General features: G+C 44.2%; 1 protein-coding gene across 3 annotated transcripts in view; it reads left to right on the top strand.

Moving 5' to 3' along the window:
- Nucleotides 1-18,847, top strand: part of DOCK2 (dedicator of cytokinesis 2) — a 458,684-nt gene that overhangs the window by 18,812 nt on the left and 421,025 nt on the right. For all 3 annotated transcript variants that reach the window (XM_086362249.1, XM_086362251.1, XM_086362252.1), the window contains exons 2-6: nucleotides 559-642; nucleotides 11,759-11,799; nucleotides 12,957-13,012; nucleotides 13,470-13,566; nucleotides 16,046-16,194. In XM_086362249.1, the coding sequence (XP_086218375.1) occupies nucleotides 559-642; nucleotides 11,759-11,799; nucleotides 12,957-13,012; nucleotides 13,470-13,566; nucleotides 16,046-16,194 (427 nt within the window). The remainder of the gene's footprint in view (nucleotides 1-558; nucleotides 643-11,758; nucleotides 11,800-12,956; nucleotides 13,013-13,469; nucleotides 13,567-16,045; nucleotides 16,195-18,847) is intronic.

Raw genomic sequence — 18,847 nt, 5'->3', positions numbered from 1 at the left:
CAGCTTTCTTAGACAGTGAGGACTGGGTGGTCTTTGAGTGGAGGAAAGACTGGTATTTTAGGCTGCTGTCACCAGGGATGGAGTAACGGGAGCAGCAAGTAGCCCATGATAGCAGCTGAAAATAGAGATGTTAGATACTGATTTTCCTGTCACTTCTTAACCTAATGACTTTGGCCAAATTGTTTAACCTCTCAGCACCTCCATTTCCTCATGTGCAAAATGGGATCACAGTTTACACCTCACAGGATTGCTGTGAGAATGGAACAAGGGGATGGCAGAGCATGGAACCGTGGAAAATCAAGCACGGGAGATGACATAAACACCATTCCTATCACCAGGCTGGGACGCAGAGCCTGGCAAGGGAGAGGCTGTGTTTGACTAATGAGCAGAGGCCTTTGGGAGCCAGACTGGGCCTGCATTCCTGTGGCAAGAGGTGGTTTGTACGCTGGTTTTGTTCAGCCCATGAGGGCTTCATGGGCATCAGATAAAGTCAAGAAAGGAAGGTGCAGAGATTCTTGGTATCCAGAGGTCTCACTGGTCCTCTCTTTCATTTCACAGCCATATACAACTTCCAAGGGAGCGGGACCTCCCAACTCTCCCTGCAGATTGGTGATGTGGTACGAATACAGGAGACCTGTGGAGGTGAGTCACTGGCCCAGGTGATCCTGGGAAGCCAGGAGCTTGGCTAAAGGTGTTGGGACACCCCCAGGACATAGCCAGCCGCTCCGGCCTTCTCTTGGAACTTGCAATTCTGCGTGGTCTGTTTAAATACATTTTGCTGATATTAGTCTTTCAAATTTACTAAAGACAGTGTTTTGTTATTGTAGGAATGTATACTGAGAAGCAAAGTCCTGACTGTGTGGTTTGACATTTGTTGTGCTTTTTGCTGCGCCATGGAGCTGTTGGGGGACTGTGACACCTTCTGGATACGCTTCTTTATTAGTTTTAACACCATTATAAAGAAATCAGCATTATCAGGGTTTTGAAAGGTCTGGAAAATTATAACCCTGATTCAGGAGGACTGTGGTGCCCAGCTTTGGGTCAGAGAGCAGTGTTCACTCCCTTCTTCCAGCTGGGAGCCCTGTCTTGGGCAAGGTAGCATCTCTTTCTTCGCACAGAAGTGCTGTCTCTCGTGAAGCCAAGTGTCTGTTGGGCTGTAACCACAGTATCATGGTGGTGTTATTGGTGGTAGTGGGTACTTTGTAAACTTTGCACTAAGGTTAATGGCCTTGGACTCATGAGGCAGACCGTTAGAAATCAATTTATCAACTGTGTCACTGATAAGATTGACAGAGACCATGGCATAGGTGTGAGAGTTGAATGAACTTACGAATATGATAGCTATATTCAGGCAGGCTCTCCTGGTCCTCACTGCCCAGCTGGACCATGGTGGATCTCCCCAGACCCCCCACCACGTGGGCCTGCCTATAATCCTGCTGTGTGGAGGGTGTACCGTGTGTCCTTCCTGTGTCCAGGCGGAGCAAAGAGAAGGAAGGGCAGAGTCGGCTACGTCCCTGTTTCCCAGCTAATCCCTTAGGTTAGGCTGTCCCATGCTGGGGTGGGGGTGAAGGATGGGCACCAAGCAGGTGTGCTTCTGTTAACGAGGCCCCCTCAAGTGAAAATAGAGGGTCAGAGGAAAGGAGGCTGCCTACAGAACTGGCCAGCTGTGGGTTCTCACCTCATAGGTGAACTGTACTATTCCCATTACATGTTAGGCTAGTTACTCCTCATAGCAACCCGTAGGATAGGTAGCATCTTCAGCCAAAGATTAGCTGTATGTGATTAACAAGGCAACCCTGCATATTTGTGTAGGGGTGCATGTACTCTTGCACACATGCATGTGCACACACAAACACACACATGCAAACCAAAATAAGCAAACAAACAAAACTTTTTTTGGAGGGAGAAAGAGTTTGATATGTCAAAGCAACTTTACAGGAGTCATTGTGGGGGAAATGAGAATTTTGTTCACCTTCCTAACAGGTACTCTTTGGTACTATTGTTATTTTAGATATTATGAACTTTTCAGTGTTCAGGCCTCTAAAGTTCCCAATCTGATTCCATTTTACATGCAGATTGAGTGGGACTAGGGGAGATGGGTGGAGATCTGATTACAAACACCCTTCCCCTTTCCCACAGCACAACCCTATGTTTTACAAATGCATTTCTGCTTAGTGGCAGATGAGCAAACTCTGAGTTAATCTACCAAGGGCAAGGAGTAAAAGTAAAGGCAGCAGGCAAACTGACTCCTCTCAGTGTCACTTTTGTGCTACTGAGTGCTAATCCTGAGAAACAGGCAGAGACCTTAGCTTTGCAGGTGAGGGAGCAAGGCTCAGGGAAGAGAAATGACTCACCCAGCATCACATCGCGAGTCAGGGGCTGTTCTCTCCACTCCTGTCAAGACGAGCTCCCTTTCCTCCATTGCCTGCCTTCTAAGAAGGGAAACAGCCTCAGAATGTTTTCTACATCCTACATTTTGAAATTTAGATGAGTGTGTTTCTCTTGTGTTCATGTAGTTTTCCTGGAGAAAGTGCTTCAGGGCAGTAAATTGACCACACAGTTTGCACATAATCAGAGCGTTTCTTTACTTTTGCCTGGCCTGGAGCTTGATGGTCAAAAAGGCTGCACTTTCTGACTCAACCCACCTTTGTTTTGGGGATTAATCTCCTTGTTCCTAAACTTTTGGGTTTTGGTTTCTCATTAAAACTTTGATTGATCAGCCTTATTTTAATGTGTCTTTTTAATAAGCAGCCACAGTAATTTTCTGGAAAGATCTGGGCATGTTAAGTTAACAAATGATTGCCAGTTCATGAATACTTTGAAAATACAGTATTTGGAAGTCTGTTAGATTGATTCCAGATATCTGAGAATTGGTATGAAAATGATTAGGATTTAGCATGAGTGCACTGATACCCATAAGGAGTTTTCAAACTGGAATTTATAGGATCCCAAGAGTCCCTGAGGGCCTTAGATGGCTAAGGGCTTGGAGATCAGGCCTGGTCTTGTCTTTTTTTTGTAGAATGGGGAGTTCTGCTTTTGATTCCAATTGAAAACTGTTCCTCTCTGCAAATATATATAAAAAAAGTGAAAACCACAGTGTTAGTCAAAAATTAGTCAAAATGAGTCAGTAGAAAATATATGGGTGTGCCCATGTAACCCGCTTATAGAAACCTTACTCAAAAAATAAAATCCAGCCAATTGAGAGAGGAATCAAAATGTTAAAATATAGAAATTGAAAAGCTGCCATAGGAGGAAATACTGGCAAGCATTGAGTCCAAGTGAATTGATTAATAAAAATTAATATTAAAAGATATACTATTTATGACTGTCAAAAAGAATGTCATTGTTAGAAAACTGTAAAATGTAACTGCCCCCCCCCCACAACAAAAAAAAAACTAATAAAATTGAGAAGTTTAGAGGGGAATGGAATAGAATAAATATAATCTTGAAGAGTCGAAGCGTATTTCTCTAGATATCACAATGATTCATTCTAGGTGATAGAAATGTGAATATTTTTATTTTGTATTTTTCAGTAATTTTTAAATCTCCCTTCTCCTCCAAAAAAAAAGAAAAGAAGTAGAAAAAGTATGGACTTTAATTTTTTTTTATTTGTCATGTATTTTTTTATTATTATTATTTTTTTTTTTTAAATTTACAATATTGTATTGGTTTTGCCATACATCAACATGAATCTGCCACGGGTGTACACGTGTTCCCCATCCTGAACCCCCCTCCCACCTCCCTCCCCATACCATCCCTCTGGGTCATCCCAGTGCACCAGCCCCAAGCGTCCTGTATCCTGCATCGAACCTGGACTGGCGATTCATTTCTTGTATGATATTATACATGTTTTAATGCCATTCTCCCAAATCATTCCCCCCTCCCCCTCCCACAGAGTCCAAAAGACTGTTCTATACATCTGTGTCTCTTTTGCTGTCTCGCATACAGGGTTGTCGTTACCATCTTTCTAAATTCCATATATATGCGTTAGTATATTGTATTGGTGTTTTTCTTTCTGGCTTACTTCACTCTGTATAATAGGCTCCAGTTTCATCTATCTCATTAGAACTGATTCAAATGTATTCTTTTTAATGCCTGAGTAGTACTCCATTGTGTATTTGTACCTCAGCTTTCTTATCCATTCATCTGCTGATGGACATCTAGGGTGCTTCCATGTCCTGGCTATTATAAACAGTGCTGCGATGAACACTGGGGTACACGTGTCTCTTTCAATTCTGGTTTCCTCTGTGTGTATGCCCAGCAGTGGGATTGCTGGGTCGTATGGCAGTTCTGTTTCCGGTTTTTTAAGGAATCTCCACACTGTTCTCCATAGTGGCTGTACTAGTTTGCATTCCCACCAACAGTGTAAGAGGGTTCCCTTTTCTCCACACCCTCTCCAGCATTTATTGCTTGTAGACTTTTGGATCACAGCCATTCTGACTGGCGTGAAGTGGTACCTCATTGTGGTTTTGATTTGCATTTCTCTGATAATGAGTGATGTTGAGCATCTTTTCATGTGTTTGTTAGCCATCTGTATGTCTTCTTTGGAGAAATGTCCATTTAGTTCTTTGGCCCATTTTTTGATCGGGTTGTTTATTTTTCTGGAATTGAGCTGCAGGAGTTGCTTGTATATTTTTGAGATTAGTTGTTTGTCAGTTGCTTCATTTGCTATTATTTTCTCCCATTCTGAAGGCTGTCTTTTCACCTTGGACTTTAATTTTTTTTAATTGAAGTACAGTTGCTTTACAATGTTGCATTAGTTTCTGCTGTGTAACAAAGTGAATCGGCCATAGATTTACAGCTGTCCCTTCACTCCTGAACCTCCCTCCCACCCGCTGCAGTCCCACTCTTCTCGGTCGTCACAGGGCACTGAGCTGAGCCCCCTGTGCTGTGCAGCAGCTTCCCACTAGCGGTCTGTTTCACACACAGTAGGGTGTACATGTCAGTGCCACTCTTCCAGTTCACCCCACGCTCTCCTTCCTCGCTGTGTCTAGAAAAATGGTACAGATGAACCTACTTGCAGGGCAGGCATAGAGATGCAAACATAGAGAAAGCATGGACTTTTGAATCAAAAAGTTATTCTCTGCTTCATTTATCTGCTAGCTGAGTAATCTTAGGGAGGTAGACCTCAGTTTTCTCAACCTGCAAAATGGAGTATCATCACCTTGCTCCTGGATTTGCTATGAGGATAAAATAAGAAAAGTGGAGAAGCTGTCTAGCCCCATGCTTGGCTTCTAGGTGCTTTGTGTTGGATTCCATCTCTCCCCCCAACCCTCATTATACAGAATTAAACTGAGATTGGCAGGTGTATATGTATCTTAGGAATTTGGCTCCAGGAACCCTGAAGCTGGCCCTCTGATGTCCTTTTCGCCTGTGTACTGAACTTATGCAGTCAGATGAATGGAGGAAAGAAAATGTGAGCTGAAACCTTAGGCATGAATGAATTTCCTTTCACTAGAACACTAACATTTTTAGTATTTCCTTTTAGATAATATTTTTTTGTGATTAAAAACTCAAACATTTCAGAAGGGCACCCATTGCTGAGCCTTAGACATCCTAATGCTTATTTCTTTGTCCACATTACATCTTTCAGGCTGCCTTTTCTACCCAGAGGCAGCATAAACATTCTACGTCCTGCTCTCAGATGTGGAAAACACATGTAAGTGTTTACTGAGCAGTCAGAACTCCTCATGGGGGAATAAACATAAATACAGAGTGTTATTTTTCTCCCATCACTTCCTTCAGTTATATTTGGTTGACATCTTTCTTGATATTTAACAACATCTCATAAGACTCCAATACCATGTCCAGTTTAATTTTCCTCTCCTCCTTCCCCTTCCCCAGCTTAAACAAGGCTGAGGGTAGAAGGGATTTGGGGTGGTCTCTTTGCAATTTTTTGTCTTTTTGAACAAACAAACCCAAAGGTCAGCCAGTCCTCTGCATGAATAGCCATGGAGCTGGAGAACAAGAAGCCAGATGCACCCATTGTCTCTGAATGAATCTTCTGGATGACACCCCTATGCTTGGATTTGGTTTTGGGGTAAGAGCCATACCATGCACCTACCCGGAAGGCAGCAACGGCCACCTCTGAAAAACACCCTCTACCTCCTGATTGTTTACACTGTGGCGGGGGATGTTCCTTGGGGGTAGCCCAGCTTACTGAGACTCTTGTTTTAAAAAATATTTTATTACTTAATATTAAGTTAATTAACTTCATTAGTTTTTGGCTGTTTCGGGTGTTGGTTGCAGCCCGAGGAAATGTTGTGGTGCGCAGCTCGGTGGTCGCAGCGTGTGGGCTTATTTGCCCCACAGCGCGTGGGATCCCAGCTACTCGAACAGGGATCAAACCCTCATACTCTGCACTGGAAGGAAGGTTCTCAACCACTGGGCCACCTAGACTCTCTTTATAAGCCCTTCAGAGGGAACGTCTTCTCCGTACTCAGTTATTTGCCCCCTGACTCTTCTTTTCCAGAACACCAGGGAAGGTTCCCTTCCATTTCCTGATCCACACACTTGCACAGGCCACGGGAGCTCAGTCTTAGTGGTGAAGATAATGGGGTGTCTAGACAGGGTTTCCAAGGAACTTTTGAATTTCACTTACTAGTAAAATGGAACAAGGGAGATGAATGAGGAGGAAGTTGACATAGCTTAACCTCCTTAAGGTAAGACCTGGCTCTTACGTCAGTGTTTTTTAAAATATGGGACTACACTGTACATACTATTCTGAGATTTGCTCTTCTCACTTAAAAATATTTCTTTCTAAGGTGGCACATGTGTCAGCTTGGCCTTGGTTCAGCTGCAAAGAGCTCTGCATGAAGGGTTTGGAATCTCCCACCTACAGAGTGGGGTGCGCCCAGAGCCATGCAGCAGTTTCTCTTGAGACAACTCCACTGAAAGTGATCCTGACCCATCCGGGTCCTTTGTTTTTAGGGTACGAAGGGGGCATTATAAGGACTTAAGATGGTATTTTCAAAAGTGCCACTTTGCAGGGAGATGGTCCTTCCTTTGGGTCTGCTCTAGAGACAGGTTGGTGTTAAAAGGGGCTCTGTTTTCTGAAGTAAGGCTGTCCCATTGAGGGGAGTTTATAAGTTTTCTTCCCTTTCGATTGTGGGTGAGGCTAAAACATCAATAAACTTCCATTATGTTGAATTTGAAGAATGTGTCATTTACTTTGTTGTTATGGAAATAAGTTGAAATGTCACTGAAAACAAACAAACAATATTCAAAATCTGTAGGTTCTGAAAGTAAAACGGGAAATATGCCTAAGTTTCTCTGATTGATGATGATGATGATTATGGATTTTTAAAAGACAGAATGGCATTTACTAATTTTTTAACACCATATGCAAGGCACTGTACAAACTGAATTTCTTATCTAATTTACGCCTATGAGACAGACATTATTATTGCTCACATTTTACAAATAAGAAAACTGAGGCTTAGAGAAATGCACTAACATGTCAAAGATCACTCAGAAGTTGCAGATCTTCATTCAGATTCAGGCTTTCATGTCAGAGCTCACGCTCTTAAGCACTGATGGATAGTAGCTTCTGTTATATTCTTCTTAACGTTAGTAGATGTTTCAATCAAACTGAAAAGTGAAATACACTGAGACACTCACTACACAAATAAAGAAATGTTAACATTTTGTGTGTTCAGTTCCTATATGTTTTAAAGAAATAAACATTTTAGATCATTGAGATCCCCTGCTTACCCTCCCTGTTGCATTCTTGTCTTTTTGTCCATTCCTCAGGCAGTGCTCCTCCTGAAATTGGTATGTTTTCTTCCAGTCTAAGATGTTGTACCTTTATCAGATGTGTTTACCTTCATAATTCTGTTTTAAAAACAGTTTTGCAACTAACACCTACCACATAGAGTGGTAGGTGTTAGTGCCCTCATTTGACAGGTGAAAATAATGAAGTTTAAGTAACATGACCAAAGATCATGTTGCCGTCAGATGGCAGAGAGAGGACTGGATTTGTATTAAATAGGATGTGGATTCTTTTTTGATGTGCTGGGATATTTTTAATCTCTCCTCCTTCTCCCCTTCACCACACAACACTGGGTCACTGGAGAATTTAGGTACATTTCATTTTGATATTTGGGCTTGGGGAAAGGAGGACAGTTAGAGTTTATTATTTTCCATAAGAATGGTAAAAAACAAAACAAAACAAAAAAAACCTGAAACTCCCTTTTCTCATCTTTCCCAGGATGTAGTTTGTGAGTTTTCTTTTAAAAAGTTCTTGTCTCATGGGTAGGGTTAGACAAAAAAGCCTTCCCTGTTATTAACTGAAGGTGCATTAAGCCAGGGGATAAGGCCTGGGGTATGGGCAGTGCTCTTACCCATAGCCTGGTTTTGATCAGAGTGCCTGTCGTCATGGATTTTGCTGTGCCTGTCAACTATTGCTGTCTGTCCTGTCAGGTCTCGGAGTACAGCCAGATATGGCTGCTGCTGCTGCTGCTGCTACGTCGCTTCAGTCGTGTCCGACTCTGTGCGACCCCATAGATGGCAGCCCACCAGGCTCCCCCGTCCCTGGGATTCTCCAGGCAAGAACTGGAGTGGGTTGCCATTTCTTTCTCCAATTCATCAAAGTGAAAAGTGAAAGTGAAGTCGCTCAGTCGTGTCCGACTCTTAGCGACCCCATGGACTGCAGCCCACCAAGCTCCTCTGACCATGGGATTTTCCAGGCAAGAGTACTGGAGTGGGTTGCCATTGCCTTCTCCCAGATATAGCTGACTGGTGACCAGATTCGGGACCATACATCAGAGGTCACAGAGGTCACTGATTCAGCAGAGTTGGGACTCTCAGAAAAAGTCCTAAGAACAGATCTGATGAGGCTGACGCTTCATCATCATGTAGCAAGTGGAGATGGTGGTAAGCCCGTTTCATCAAAGATCACTGGGGATTTATTTCTGAAGGCACCTAGGCCAGTGCCATGTACAGAATAGAGCAGTCAGTGTTTCTTGAACTTAAATCTGGGAGTCCAAATGTGGATGCTGAGGGTAAGTTCTGAGAATCAGAAGCTGAAGTTCTGAGAATCAGGATTCCTACAAGGGGTGGCAAGTCACTGGTTATCAAGGGTGAGGGAGGGTGGTGGTGCTAGAAGAGGAAGTCCAGGGACCCCGAGGGTGGCCCGGTTGTGCAGAGGCCGATGTGAGCAGCTGGCAGTCCCTTGACCATCTTCTCGGGGAGTCTAGTAGCCTTGGCAGCCACTGCAGCCAGGAGAACGTCGACTGTGTGTGTCTAAGAGAACGCCATCTGTGCTTGTGCTCATCACATGGGGGGCAACGGAGCGGAACCGCTTTGGAGCCACACGACTTGCCCTTGAACCCTGGCATGTGATTTGGCCCAGCATCTCCACTGATTTGAGTCTCAGTTTCTTCAGCTACAGAATGGGAATAATCATGCTTAACTCACAGTGTGATATGAGAATTAAATGAGAGGAAACACACACAACACATAGTGTACAGCTTTGTGTGCATTTAGCGATCAATACACGGTTGCTGTCAATAGTAATCGGGGAAGGCGATGGCACCCCACTCCACTACTCTTGCCTGGAAAATCCCATGGACGGGGGAGCCTGGTGGGCTGCAGTCCATGGGGTTGTGAAGAGTCGGACACAACTGAACGACTTCACGTTCACTTTTCACTTTCATGCACTGGAGAGGGAAATGGCAACCCACTCCAGTGTTCTTGCCTGGAGAATCCCAGGGACGGGGGAGCCTGGTGGGCTGCCGTCTATGGGGTCGCACAGAGTCGGACATGACTGAAGCGACTTAGCAGCAGCAGCAGTCAATAGTAATGCTACAGAGAAGTTGGTTGAATGGGAAAAAACTGCAAATAAAGGAGGCTGTTCTAGTGAACAACTATGGAGGGTCATCTCCACAGTGGGATGCTTGGATTTAAATCATTTGTTGCATCACTCACTAGCTGTGTGACCATAAGCAAGTTCTTCATCTCTTTGTGCCTCTCTATTTTCATTTGCAGAGTTGAGGCAATAATAGTACCTACTTTATAGAATCAATCTATAATGTGAAAAAACAAAACAAAAAGCTTCACCAGAATTCTTGGCACACAGCAAGCACTATTAATATAAGCACTAATTTTAACAGTTAATTATTACCAGTATTTATGGGGAAATGATTAGAGTGTAAAACTAGAATCTGGTTCTTTATGAAGCAGACGGTGTTCCACCACGGGAAGTACTTAATGGGGATGTAGTTTTGGGGATTCAGATGTTGGGAGGGTGGTAGTATTAGGCGTCCACCATGCTCCTTCCTCCACTAGACAAGAAGCACAGTGTGATGGCTACTTATTAGCTGTGACTGGGCTAGTTACTTAACTTCTCTATGCCTCAGGTGGGCCACTCTTATGTAAAATGGGACCATTGCATTTCCCACCTTATAGGGTTGCTGTGAAGATTAGAAGGCTTCATATATGAAGGATACTTAGAATGGTGTGTGTGTGGCATGTGTGTATGTGTGTGCGTGCGTGCGTGCACACTCAGTTGCTTCAGTCATGTCCAGCTCTTTGCACCACAATGGACTGTAGCCTCCCAGGCTCCTCTGTCCCGGAATTCTCTAGGCAAGAATATTGGAGTGGGTTGTCATGCCCTTCTCTAGGAGATCTTCTCAATCTAGGGTTCCAACCCGTGTCTCCTGCTTTACAGGTGGATTCTTTACCACTGAGCCACTGTGGAAGCCCATTTAGAATGATACTTCATTCCAAACCTGAGATTCTTTCTCTCCAATGTCCATTCCTTCCATTCTCTCTCCCTCCTCTACCTTTTTGTCTCTTAAAATGGGAACCACTTTGGGCCCCTGTTGCTTTAGAACTTTCTTTAGCTGGCTTAGGACTGTGAGGGGTGACTTTGCATTTTAAATGTTTGTTTTGGGGCTCACACTTATGTCTGTTGAGAACATATTTCGACAGCAATCTGTCAGCCCAGTAATGAGGATTTGCTAATGAGCCTCCCGGCAGACACTTTTTATTTACAGAGGTAACAAATGCCACTACTTGGCTGTGCTTGAATCATTTCAAAGGCGAGTAGACTCATTATAGTCATCAATACTTGCTATTCCAAGGCTCATTCTGTCTGAGGACTGTGTATATAATTTGGATTTCTGTTAATTGAATCATTCTTGATATTCCTTCAAAGGGAAGAATCTTTTAAAACTCCTGTCCTTTCACGCATCCCTGAACCTATCTGTTTTGTAATGACTAACTTCTGCAGATCACGTGTTAGACACAATTTGCTGCTGTTAAAACTGTGGGCATTATTTCAGAATGTTTGCCAAACTCCTCAGACATTCTCAGCCTTTCTGTGTTCCTAAGGCAGAGGTTGAAAACATGCGTATGGACACAGGAAGGATGCACGCAGGTGATGGAAAGAAGAGAGGGGCTGGGTAGAGGCTGGTGAGTTGGAGATGCCTCCTTTTGTCAGATGAGAACAGCTGCCCCTCACCAGTAGCCAACTGCAGCCATCGGGGAGCACTGGCCTCCTGTTTTGTTTTTGTTTTTCTTTTAAAGGATTACATTTGCATTTTTATGTGAAATCCCTGTATTTTTGGTCACTTTTGGAGATGTTGGCAACTCATTCAATAGAATGAGTTGAATCCTAGGGCTTTGATCTAGACCTGAGGTCTAAAACACTTTGCAATCTCTTTGCTGGTGAAAAACAAACAGCAACAACAATAAACCCCAGCAAGGGACTTGTAAGAATAGATGAAAGACCTGTTTCTTTGTTTTCTCTTTGCAGACTGGTATAGGGGATACCTTGTAAAGCACAAAATGTTACAGGTGAGGATGATTTTGTTTTATTTGGGGCAGTATTGCTGTCTGTGCGTGACCCTGCCAGTCCCCTGGGCGATTACTTCCCGCTGGTACGCGTCTGCAGACTGATTTCACTCCTCTCTCCTTGTGTCCAGTGTTTTCTTTGCTGTAGCTTGATCCGTTCCCCCTTCACTCCTTCTTTAAGGCCAACTTCCAGAGCTCTCTTCTCCCTGAAAATTTTCCTAATATGCCAGCCATATATGATTTCTCCAGTCCCATTGAATCATGTGTTTTTTATTTGAAATTTATCTTCTTTAGCTGGCTTTAGTCTTTCTTTAGCTAGCTTGGGGCATTCGTCCTTTCCTCACCTGTGTTTCCAACATGACTCAGGAGGGACAGGTCCAGTCTCAGCCCTCAGGGAGTTCCTCTGCCCTAGCCCCACACCACACCACCATCTCCATGGGAGATGCACGTGCTTTGCTCATCTCCTGACATCTCACGGTACCTAGCAGTTACCTCGTGTCCCCAGTGTTCACGTTGGCTAAACTGATGAAGGAATGTCCAAGTAATTGCTCAGCTTCTCTTGTCGATTGAGCCAAGCTTATGGAGAAAGGAAATAATAGATGCTCCTTCCTTCCTCCCTGACATGCTGTATTGGAAGGCATGGTCCCTCTCTGCTCTCTAGAGAACAATCAAATAAATCCAGAAAGAAAGAGATCTCAAAAAAAAAAAAAAGAAAGAGATCTCAAATCAAAGCAGCCCACATGCTAACCAGGGACATTGTTGCTTCAGGACCTGACCTTCTCTGACAGTACAGGGTGGCTGCTTTCCCAAAATTGGGCAGGAGAGGGGAAAGGCAGAGACCCTTCCCTTAGAGTGAACCTCTCAAGCGCTCCTGCCTTGCCCATCTGATAGTGTGAGTGATCGCAGTGAGGTTAGAGCATTCTTTGGAATCTAGGGGGCTATTGTGGGATCCTGAACAACGGCTGAAGAAGGGGAGAGGAATTAGGCCTAAATGAGTGAATTTAACACCCACCACTTGTTCTGTCGAACTGAAATTATTCCTTTGAAGTTGGAGGTTTTTACCAGTTAGTAGCTTTTGGAAAAATCATGAAGAACTGGGGTCAGTTTTTTCTATAGGGACAAGTCATCCAATCTCATCTTATCTTATCTCATCCCCACAGGGCATTTTTCCAAAATCCTTTATCTACATCAAAGAAGTGACAGTGGAGAAAAAAAGGTATTTGCCCTCTTTCCCCAGACTTGACTCTGCGGTGGCTCGTGGATTTCTGCATCCTATGTGCTTTGAAAACCTGACTTGGCAGATGTAAAGGTTCTGTCTTCTTCGTGCCTGTGTTTGTCTCCAGTGCAAACTGATTCGTGTTCGCATCTGATTCTGAGGGGGTATTAGTACATTTGGCGAATCAAACTTTTCACTGGCAGCTGCCTTTGAACTGAATTAATGTAGATTAATCCTGAATAATGAGCTTGAAGGGCCCACCTCAATGCAGGAGGACAGAGAAAAAGGAAGCCCCTTGCATTTGCATAATGTAATTGGTGTGGCTATTAGAAGTGGTTTAGTCTCCTGCCAGCAAGGCCCCTCTCAGCAGCTGCAGCTTAATGCAAATTTGCCAGCATTTTATCTTATTAGCACCTGGGTCTCAATTTCACACCATTTTCTCTCCCACTTTAAATAGAAATATCGAGAACATTATTCCTGCAGAAATTCCTCTGGCACAAGAAGTGACAACGACACTTTGGGAATGGGGCAGCATCTGGAAACAGCTCTACGTGGTGAGACTCGAAACCCTGCTCAACCCTGGGATGGAAGCTGCTTCCAGTTTTTGGCTTGGTTCAGATTTGGAATGTAGCCTTGATGGAGTGTAACAAACAGTATGAGGTCATCAAAGCCCAGAGAAGTTAGGTGACTCTCAGAGCCACACAGTGAGTTAGTGGCAGAGTCACAGTAAGTGGGCATCTGAGGTGATCCTTCTGGGTTTTTTTTAAACTAATGAAAAAGTTATCAAACTTGAATGTGCTTAAGTATCACCTTGAATGCTATTGAAAGTAAAGCTTCCTTCAGTGGGGCTCTGCATTTTAATAAACTTAGGGATTTTGATTTGGTGGTCTGCTGATAACACCTTGAAAAATACTGTTCTCATGTATCAATTAACTAGTGACTATTGTCATCAGATCTATGAGAGAACTTGACCCTGGAAAAATTAAGAGTGTATTTTGCATGGTTTTCCCTGTATTGAAGTAAATCTAATTTTGAATCCTCCTTTGATGTTTCTAAAACTCCTAATGAGAGTGGATAGCTAAGAAAACCATTAAGCTGAGAGTCACAGTGTCAGCCAAGGCTTCGTGCACATTTGTCACAGCATCCTGTACGCTCACTGGTGCTCTGTGCTGTTTGTATGCTCATCTTTTATGGTTATGAGTGTTGACTCCTATATGGCTCTTTCACAGTGGATGGTAACGGGCACTTTCAGTTACCTTCTATAGGTTTCCCAAAAGTTGTTAGTAAAGTTTATGGGGCAAACAGCAGATTTAAAGCTAAAGTGATGTATTATTTATCTCCACCACCTTTGACACATGCACCATGGAAACTTGACATTTTCTTTAAGAAATCTTTGAATGGCAAGTTCATCATGCCCTTTACCCTACTAAAGTGATTCTTATACTTCCACGATTCTTGTCATATCTGCATACTGCACATTAAGTATTTACTTAATAGCTAGATTGTCTTCCTTTTCAGTAAATTTAAATGACTTACACAAGGAATTTTACAACATGCTGTCTCATTCCAACAATTCTCCAACTCTCCTACACCAACCGGATGCCCTATAAGACCATTCACTTTAGTTCTGACACTGGCCACCCAGGTGTGAGGGCTCGATTCTGTGTGACTGAGCGACTTCCGCCTTCGCCCTCACTTCAGACGCCAGCTGCAAGAGCCAGGTCCTCAGGCGGCTTACATTTCTGTCCAAAGTTAAGTCGCTCAGTTGTGTCCAACTCTGCGACCCCATGGACTACAGCCCACCAAGCTCCTCCCTCTATGGGATTCTCCAGGCAAGAATACTGGAGTCGGTTGCCATTTCCTTCCCCAGGGGATCTTCCCGACCCAGGTTCGAACCCGCGTCTCCCGCATTGCAGGCAGACGCTTTAACCTCTGAGCCCAACTTGGTGCAAATTCGGAGACTCCCATGACACTCTCTCCAACCTAGCCTCAGGTTCCTTGAGTCCTAGAACAACTCATGAAACTCAGGAAAGTACTACTCTTACATATATATATACACATACATATATATGACAATAGTTTAGTTGTTATGTCGTGTCCAGCTTTTTACGATCTCATGGACTGTAGCCCGCCAGACTCCTCTGTCCATGGAATTCTCCAAGCAAGAATATTGGAGTAAGTAGCCATTCCCTTCACCAGGGGAATCTTCCTGACCCAAGGATTGAACTTGGGTCTCCTGTATTGCAGACAGATTCTTTACTGTCTGAGCCACCAAGGAAGCCATATGTATATATACACACATATGGAGAGAGACTATATATATAGTCATGTGTATTATTCAAGTAAATGAAAACAAAACAATGTTATTAAGTGTTTCCTATGGTACCTGTTAAAAGCTCTGAGCCCAAGAATTTCTCTCTTCTTTCATTGAAAAAAACGAATTAACAAGTATGAGAGAGGGGTTCTAGACATATTGCTAAGAAACTACAACTTTCTCATCCCCTAAACAGACAGATGGGAGGAGAGTAGAGGAGAATCACTATTTTAATCCTTAATATGTGACCTTGTGTCTTTGTAACACCAAGAACCATCTTATGTCCCATGGCTGTGCATGTGTCACACTTGGGGGAACACTGCCCTAGAAATAGGCCTGTTCTAACAGAGAAGTGGCCCTGGTTCTTAGCCTTAAAGGGCCTGGCCTCTGAGACCTGTATTGCAGCAGATGTTCCTGCCATTCCTGCTCAACATGTATCTTTTTGGATAAGAGTCAGAAGTAACCCTTTCTTTTTTTTTAAAACCAGGAAGTGATTAGGATTGCTACTTTTGCTTTTGAGAGACCCCTGTGGCCCCAGGGAAGGAAACATGTCAATGACAAAGACCACCACCCAATCCCTTCACAGCTGGGTGGGGCCAGGCAGGCACTCAAGCCATGGCCCATGAACATGCAGGCTCAACTTTGGCTCAGTTTGCCAAAGAGATGCCCAAGATCTTGGGTGCAGGTGACTGTGGATTGTTTCCTGTTTTTTCTCCTAGGCCAGCAAGAAGGAGCGTTTTCTCCAGGTGCAGTCCATGATGTACGACTTGATGGAGTGGCGGTCCCAGCTCCTCTCAGGAACTTTGCCCAAGGACGAGCTAAAGGAACTGAAGCAGAAAGTCACATCCAAAATTGACTATGGCAACAAGTAACCTCTCTTTCCTCCAAAAAAAGGCTTTTTTCCCCACCCCCACAGGCCTTCTTCCCTCTCACCCTCTGAGAAACTAGGTTTCACTTTTAGTGATGAATTTGCCACTTTCTATTTGGGAGAAGCTGCTACCAAGGGGCCCATGCTTGTGTGCCTTTGTAATCACCCCTGTGGGACCCGGGGAAACACAAGCGGAGAGATGCTTGCTTATGCAGTGGTTATTAGCAGGCTAGAGATTTAGGACACTCAGTTAACCTACTTCCAAGGAGCTGGGGAGTACAGTCATGCTGGTTGGTTTTGGCTTAGTTGTCATTTTATTCCTGCATTTACAACTGCCCCCTCTTCAATCCCAGTGTAAGACTTTATGTCCCTTCCCCCGTCCTAAATTATCTAAGGCACATGCCATTGGCTAACGCAAATGCACAGTTACAAAAGCATTTCCTCAAAGTGGAAGAAGCAGAAATTGGTTAGTCTGAATGCTGTGAAGTTGAGGAGGTCTTAGAATTTTTTTGATGTAGGTCAATGCACTAATAATGGTAGTGGTTATAACTAACCCCTAATCCAAGCTTATTGTGCACCAGTCTTAAACTAAGGGTTTCACATTCATTGTCTATTTAATTCTTATAACAACTCTATGAGGCAGGCAGTTTTAGTATCCTCATTTTTTCAAATGAAGAAGCTGAGAGACACTTAAAGAAGTTAATAACGTGTCCAAAATCAATTCTCAAGGCAGAACCAGAATTTAGACCCAGGCAGTTTGTCTGCAGGGCCTCTGGACCTCACCATTATCCTGCTTGGATAGCATTTGAGGATTGTAAGGCTTCCCCTCCCTCCTGGTTAAGTGAATGCTCTCCAGACATCCTCCCTATTTCTTTAGTTTCTGTTCTTCAAAAACAAACACGTGTTGAGCACTTATAAGTGTTAGTTGCTCAGTAGTATCCGAATCTTTGCGACCCCATGAACTGTAGCCCACCAGGCTCCTCTGTCCATGGAATTCTCCAGGCAAGAACATGAAGTGGGCTGCATTCACTTCTCCAGGGGATCTTCCTGATCCAGGGATCCAACCTGGGTCTCCTGCCTTGTGGGCACGTTCTTTACCTTTGGAGCTACCAGGGAAGCCCATTGAGCACCTATACTTGGCCTGATTTCCTGCTAGATTTTTTGAGGCCACAGAAATAAAAGTTCCCATACACTAAGAGTACGGCAGTCCAGTTGAGAGTGAGCAACAAGCAAAATATTGATATGTATTGTGGTAACTTTTATGGCTGAGGCAGCAAGAGTCTTCTTAATTCAATTTGGAGAAGGAAATCAAGGAAGGCTTCCTAAAGGAGGTAATCAGACCTAAATTTTGAAAGATAAAGAAGTATTAAGTAGGCTTTAAATAAAGGGAGGGTGGGAGTGCATGAGAGAACATAGCGTGTTCAGAAGACTGCAAAGTGGGTCTGAAGACTGGAACATATGGCCTGAGGAGGAAGTAGAAAGAGTCTATTCAGTGGGAATAAAAAATGTTTTTTTCCTAGCAGTCAGACTTCCTTACCTTTGTCACATGCACTAGGAAGATGATCCAAAGATAGTCAGTGGGTTCAACTTACAGCTGTTCCCATCCCAGGAGCACAGTCCCTCTGCTGGTTACCCTGCTGGCAGCTGGCAAGCGAGCCCAAACCTGCTCACCACGCTCACCATCCCAAAGCGACAGGAAGGGTGCTCTGCAGCTGTTGGCGCCACTGGGACAGTGTCGTCTTTAGATGAGCATGGTCACAGCTGGGATGTGGGAATGGAGCAAGTTTTGCTGCTTTGTAACGATGGCATCTGTGACTTTGGATGTCTCCTCATGGGGGCTTCTGACAAGGATGGGAGAAAATGGTCGCCACTCTCAGAAAGCCGTCCTAGGTCTTCCCCCTACCCATCCCTGCTGGGTTAGGCGCTTCTGTGGGCCCTTGTACCGAGAAGAGTAACTACCTCCTCAGTGGTCTTCAGGGCTGTGCTGAGAGCTCCTCTCAGGCAGATCCATTTTGATGTGCTGGGCCCAGGATGTGCACTCAGCAGGTGAATGGTGGTGAAGGGAGAGACAGGGTCCTCCCTTGATCAGCTTCCCTCTGCAGAATCCCCGGACCAGCACTGGGCTTTCTGTTTCAGTCAGTTGTCTTTGGGGAAGTGAGAGACACCCTCGGAGGCCGAGGCCCTGAGCTGAGAGGCTCTTTGCTTTTTGCTTCGCTTCCGTGACGACTTCAGCCAGAAGAGAGACAGAGATCTGGGCACTTTAAATGAATGCAGGTCTGGTGTCTCAGGGGCTTAGAGCTCTGAAATGGGATGGATACCTTTCTGAAAGCCAAAAGGCCATATTTCTGGTCCAAGTGTCAGGAATAGCATGAGCACCATCAGCTCAGGCTGTGAGAGTCAGGGGAGCAGGACTCTGAATCTTGGAGGACTGGTCAGAATCAGCCTGTTTCTGCCCTCAGAGATTCTGTTCTTTCATTCAGCCATCAGACTTCTATTGAACACCTCATAGGCACTCAGGACACAGCATTTACAAAATACAGCCTCTCTCTGTAGCAGCAACAAAAGGCAAGCAAAGGGAACGAATTGTAAATTTCTGAGTGCCTAGTATCTGCCAGGTACACTTTAGAGTACTTTTCATGCCTTAACTCAGCCA

The sequence above is a fragment of the Bos grunniens genome, chromosome 20 (assembly GCF_055505025.1).
Source record: "Bos grunniens cultivar Pamir isolate PY7600 chromosome 20, Bosgru_T2T1.0, whole genome shotgun sequence".
In the NCBI taxonomy this organism is placed as follows: Eukaryota; Metazoa; Chordata; class Mammalia; order Artiodactyla; family Bovidae; genus Bos; species Bos grunniens.
The sequence above is the reverse complement of the archived record's forward strand: the minus strand, read 5'-3'. Positions and strand labels throughout refer to the sequence as shown.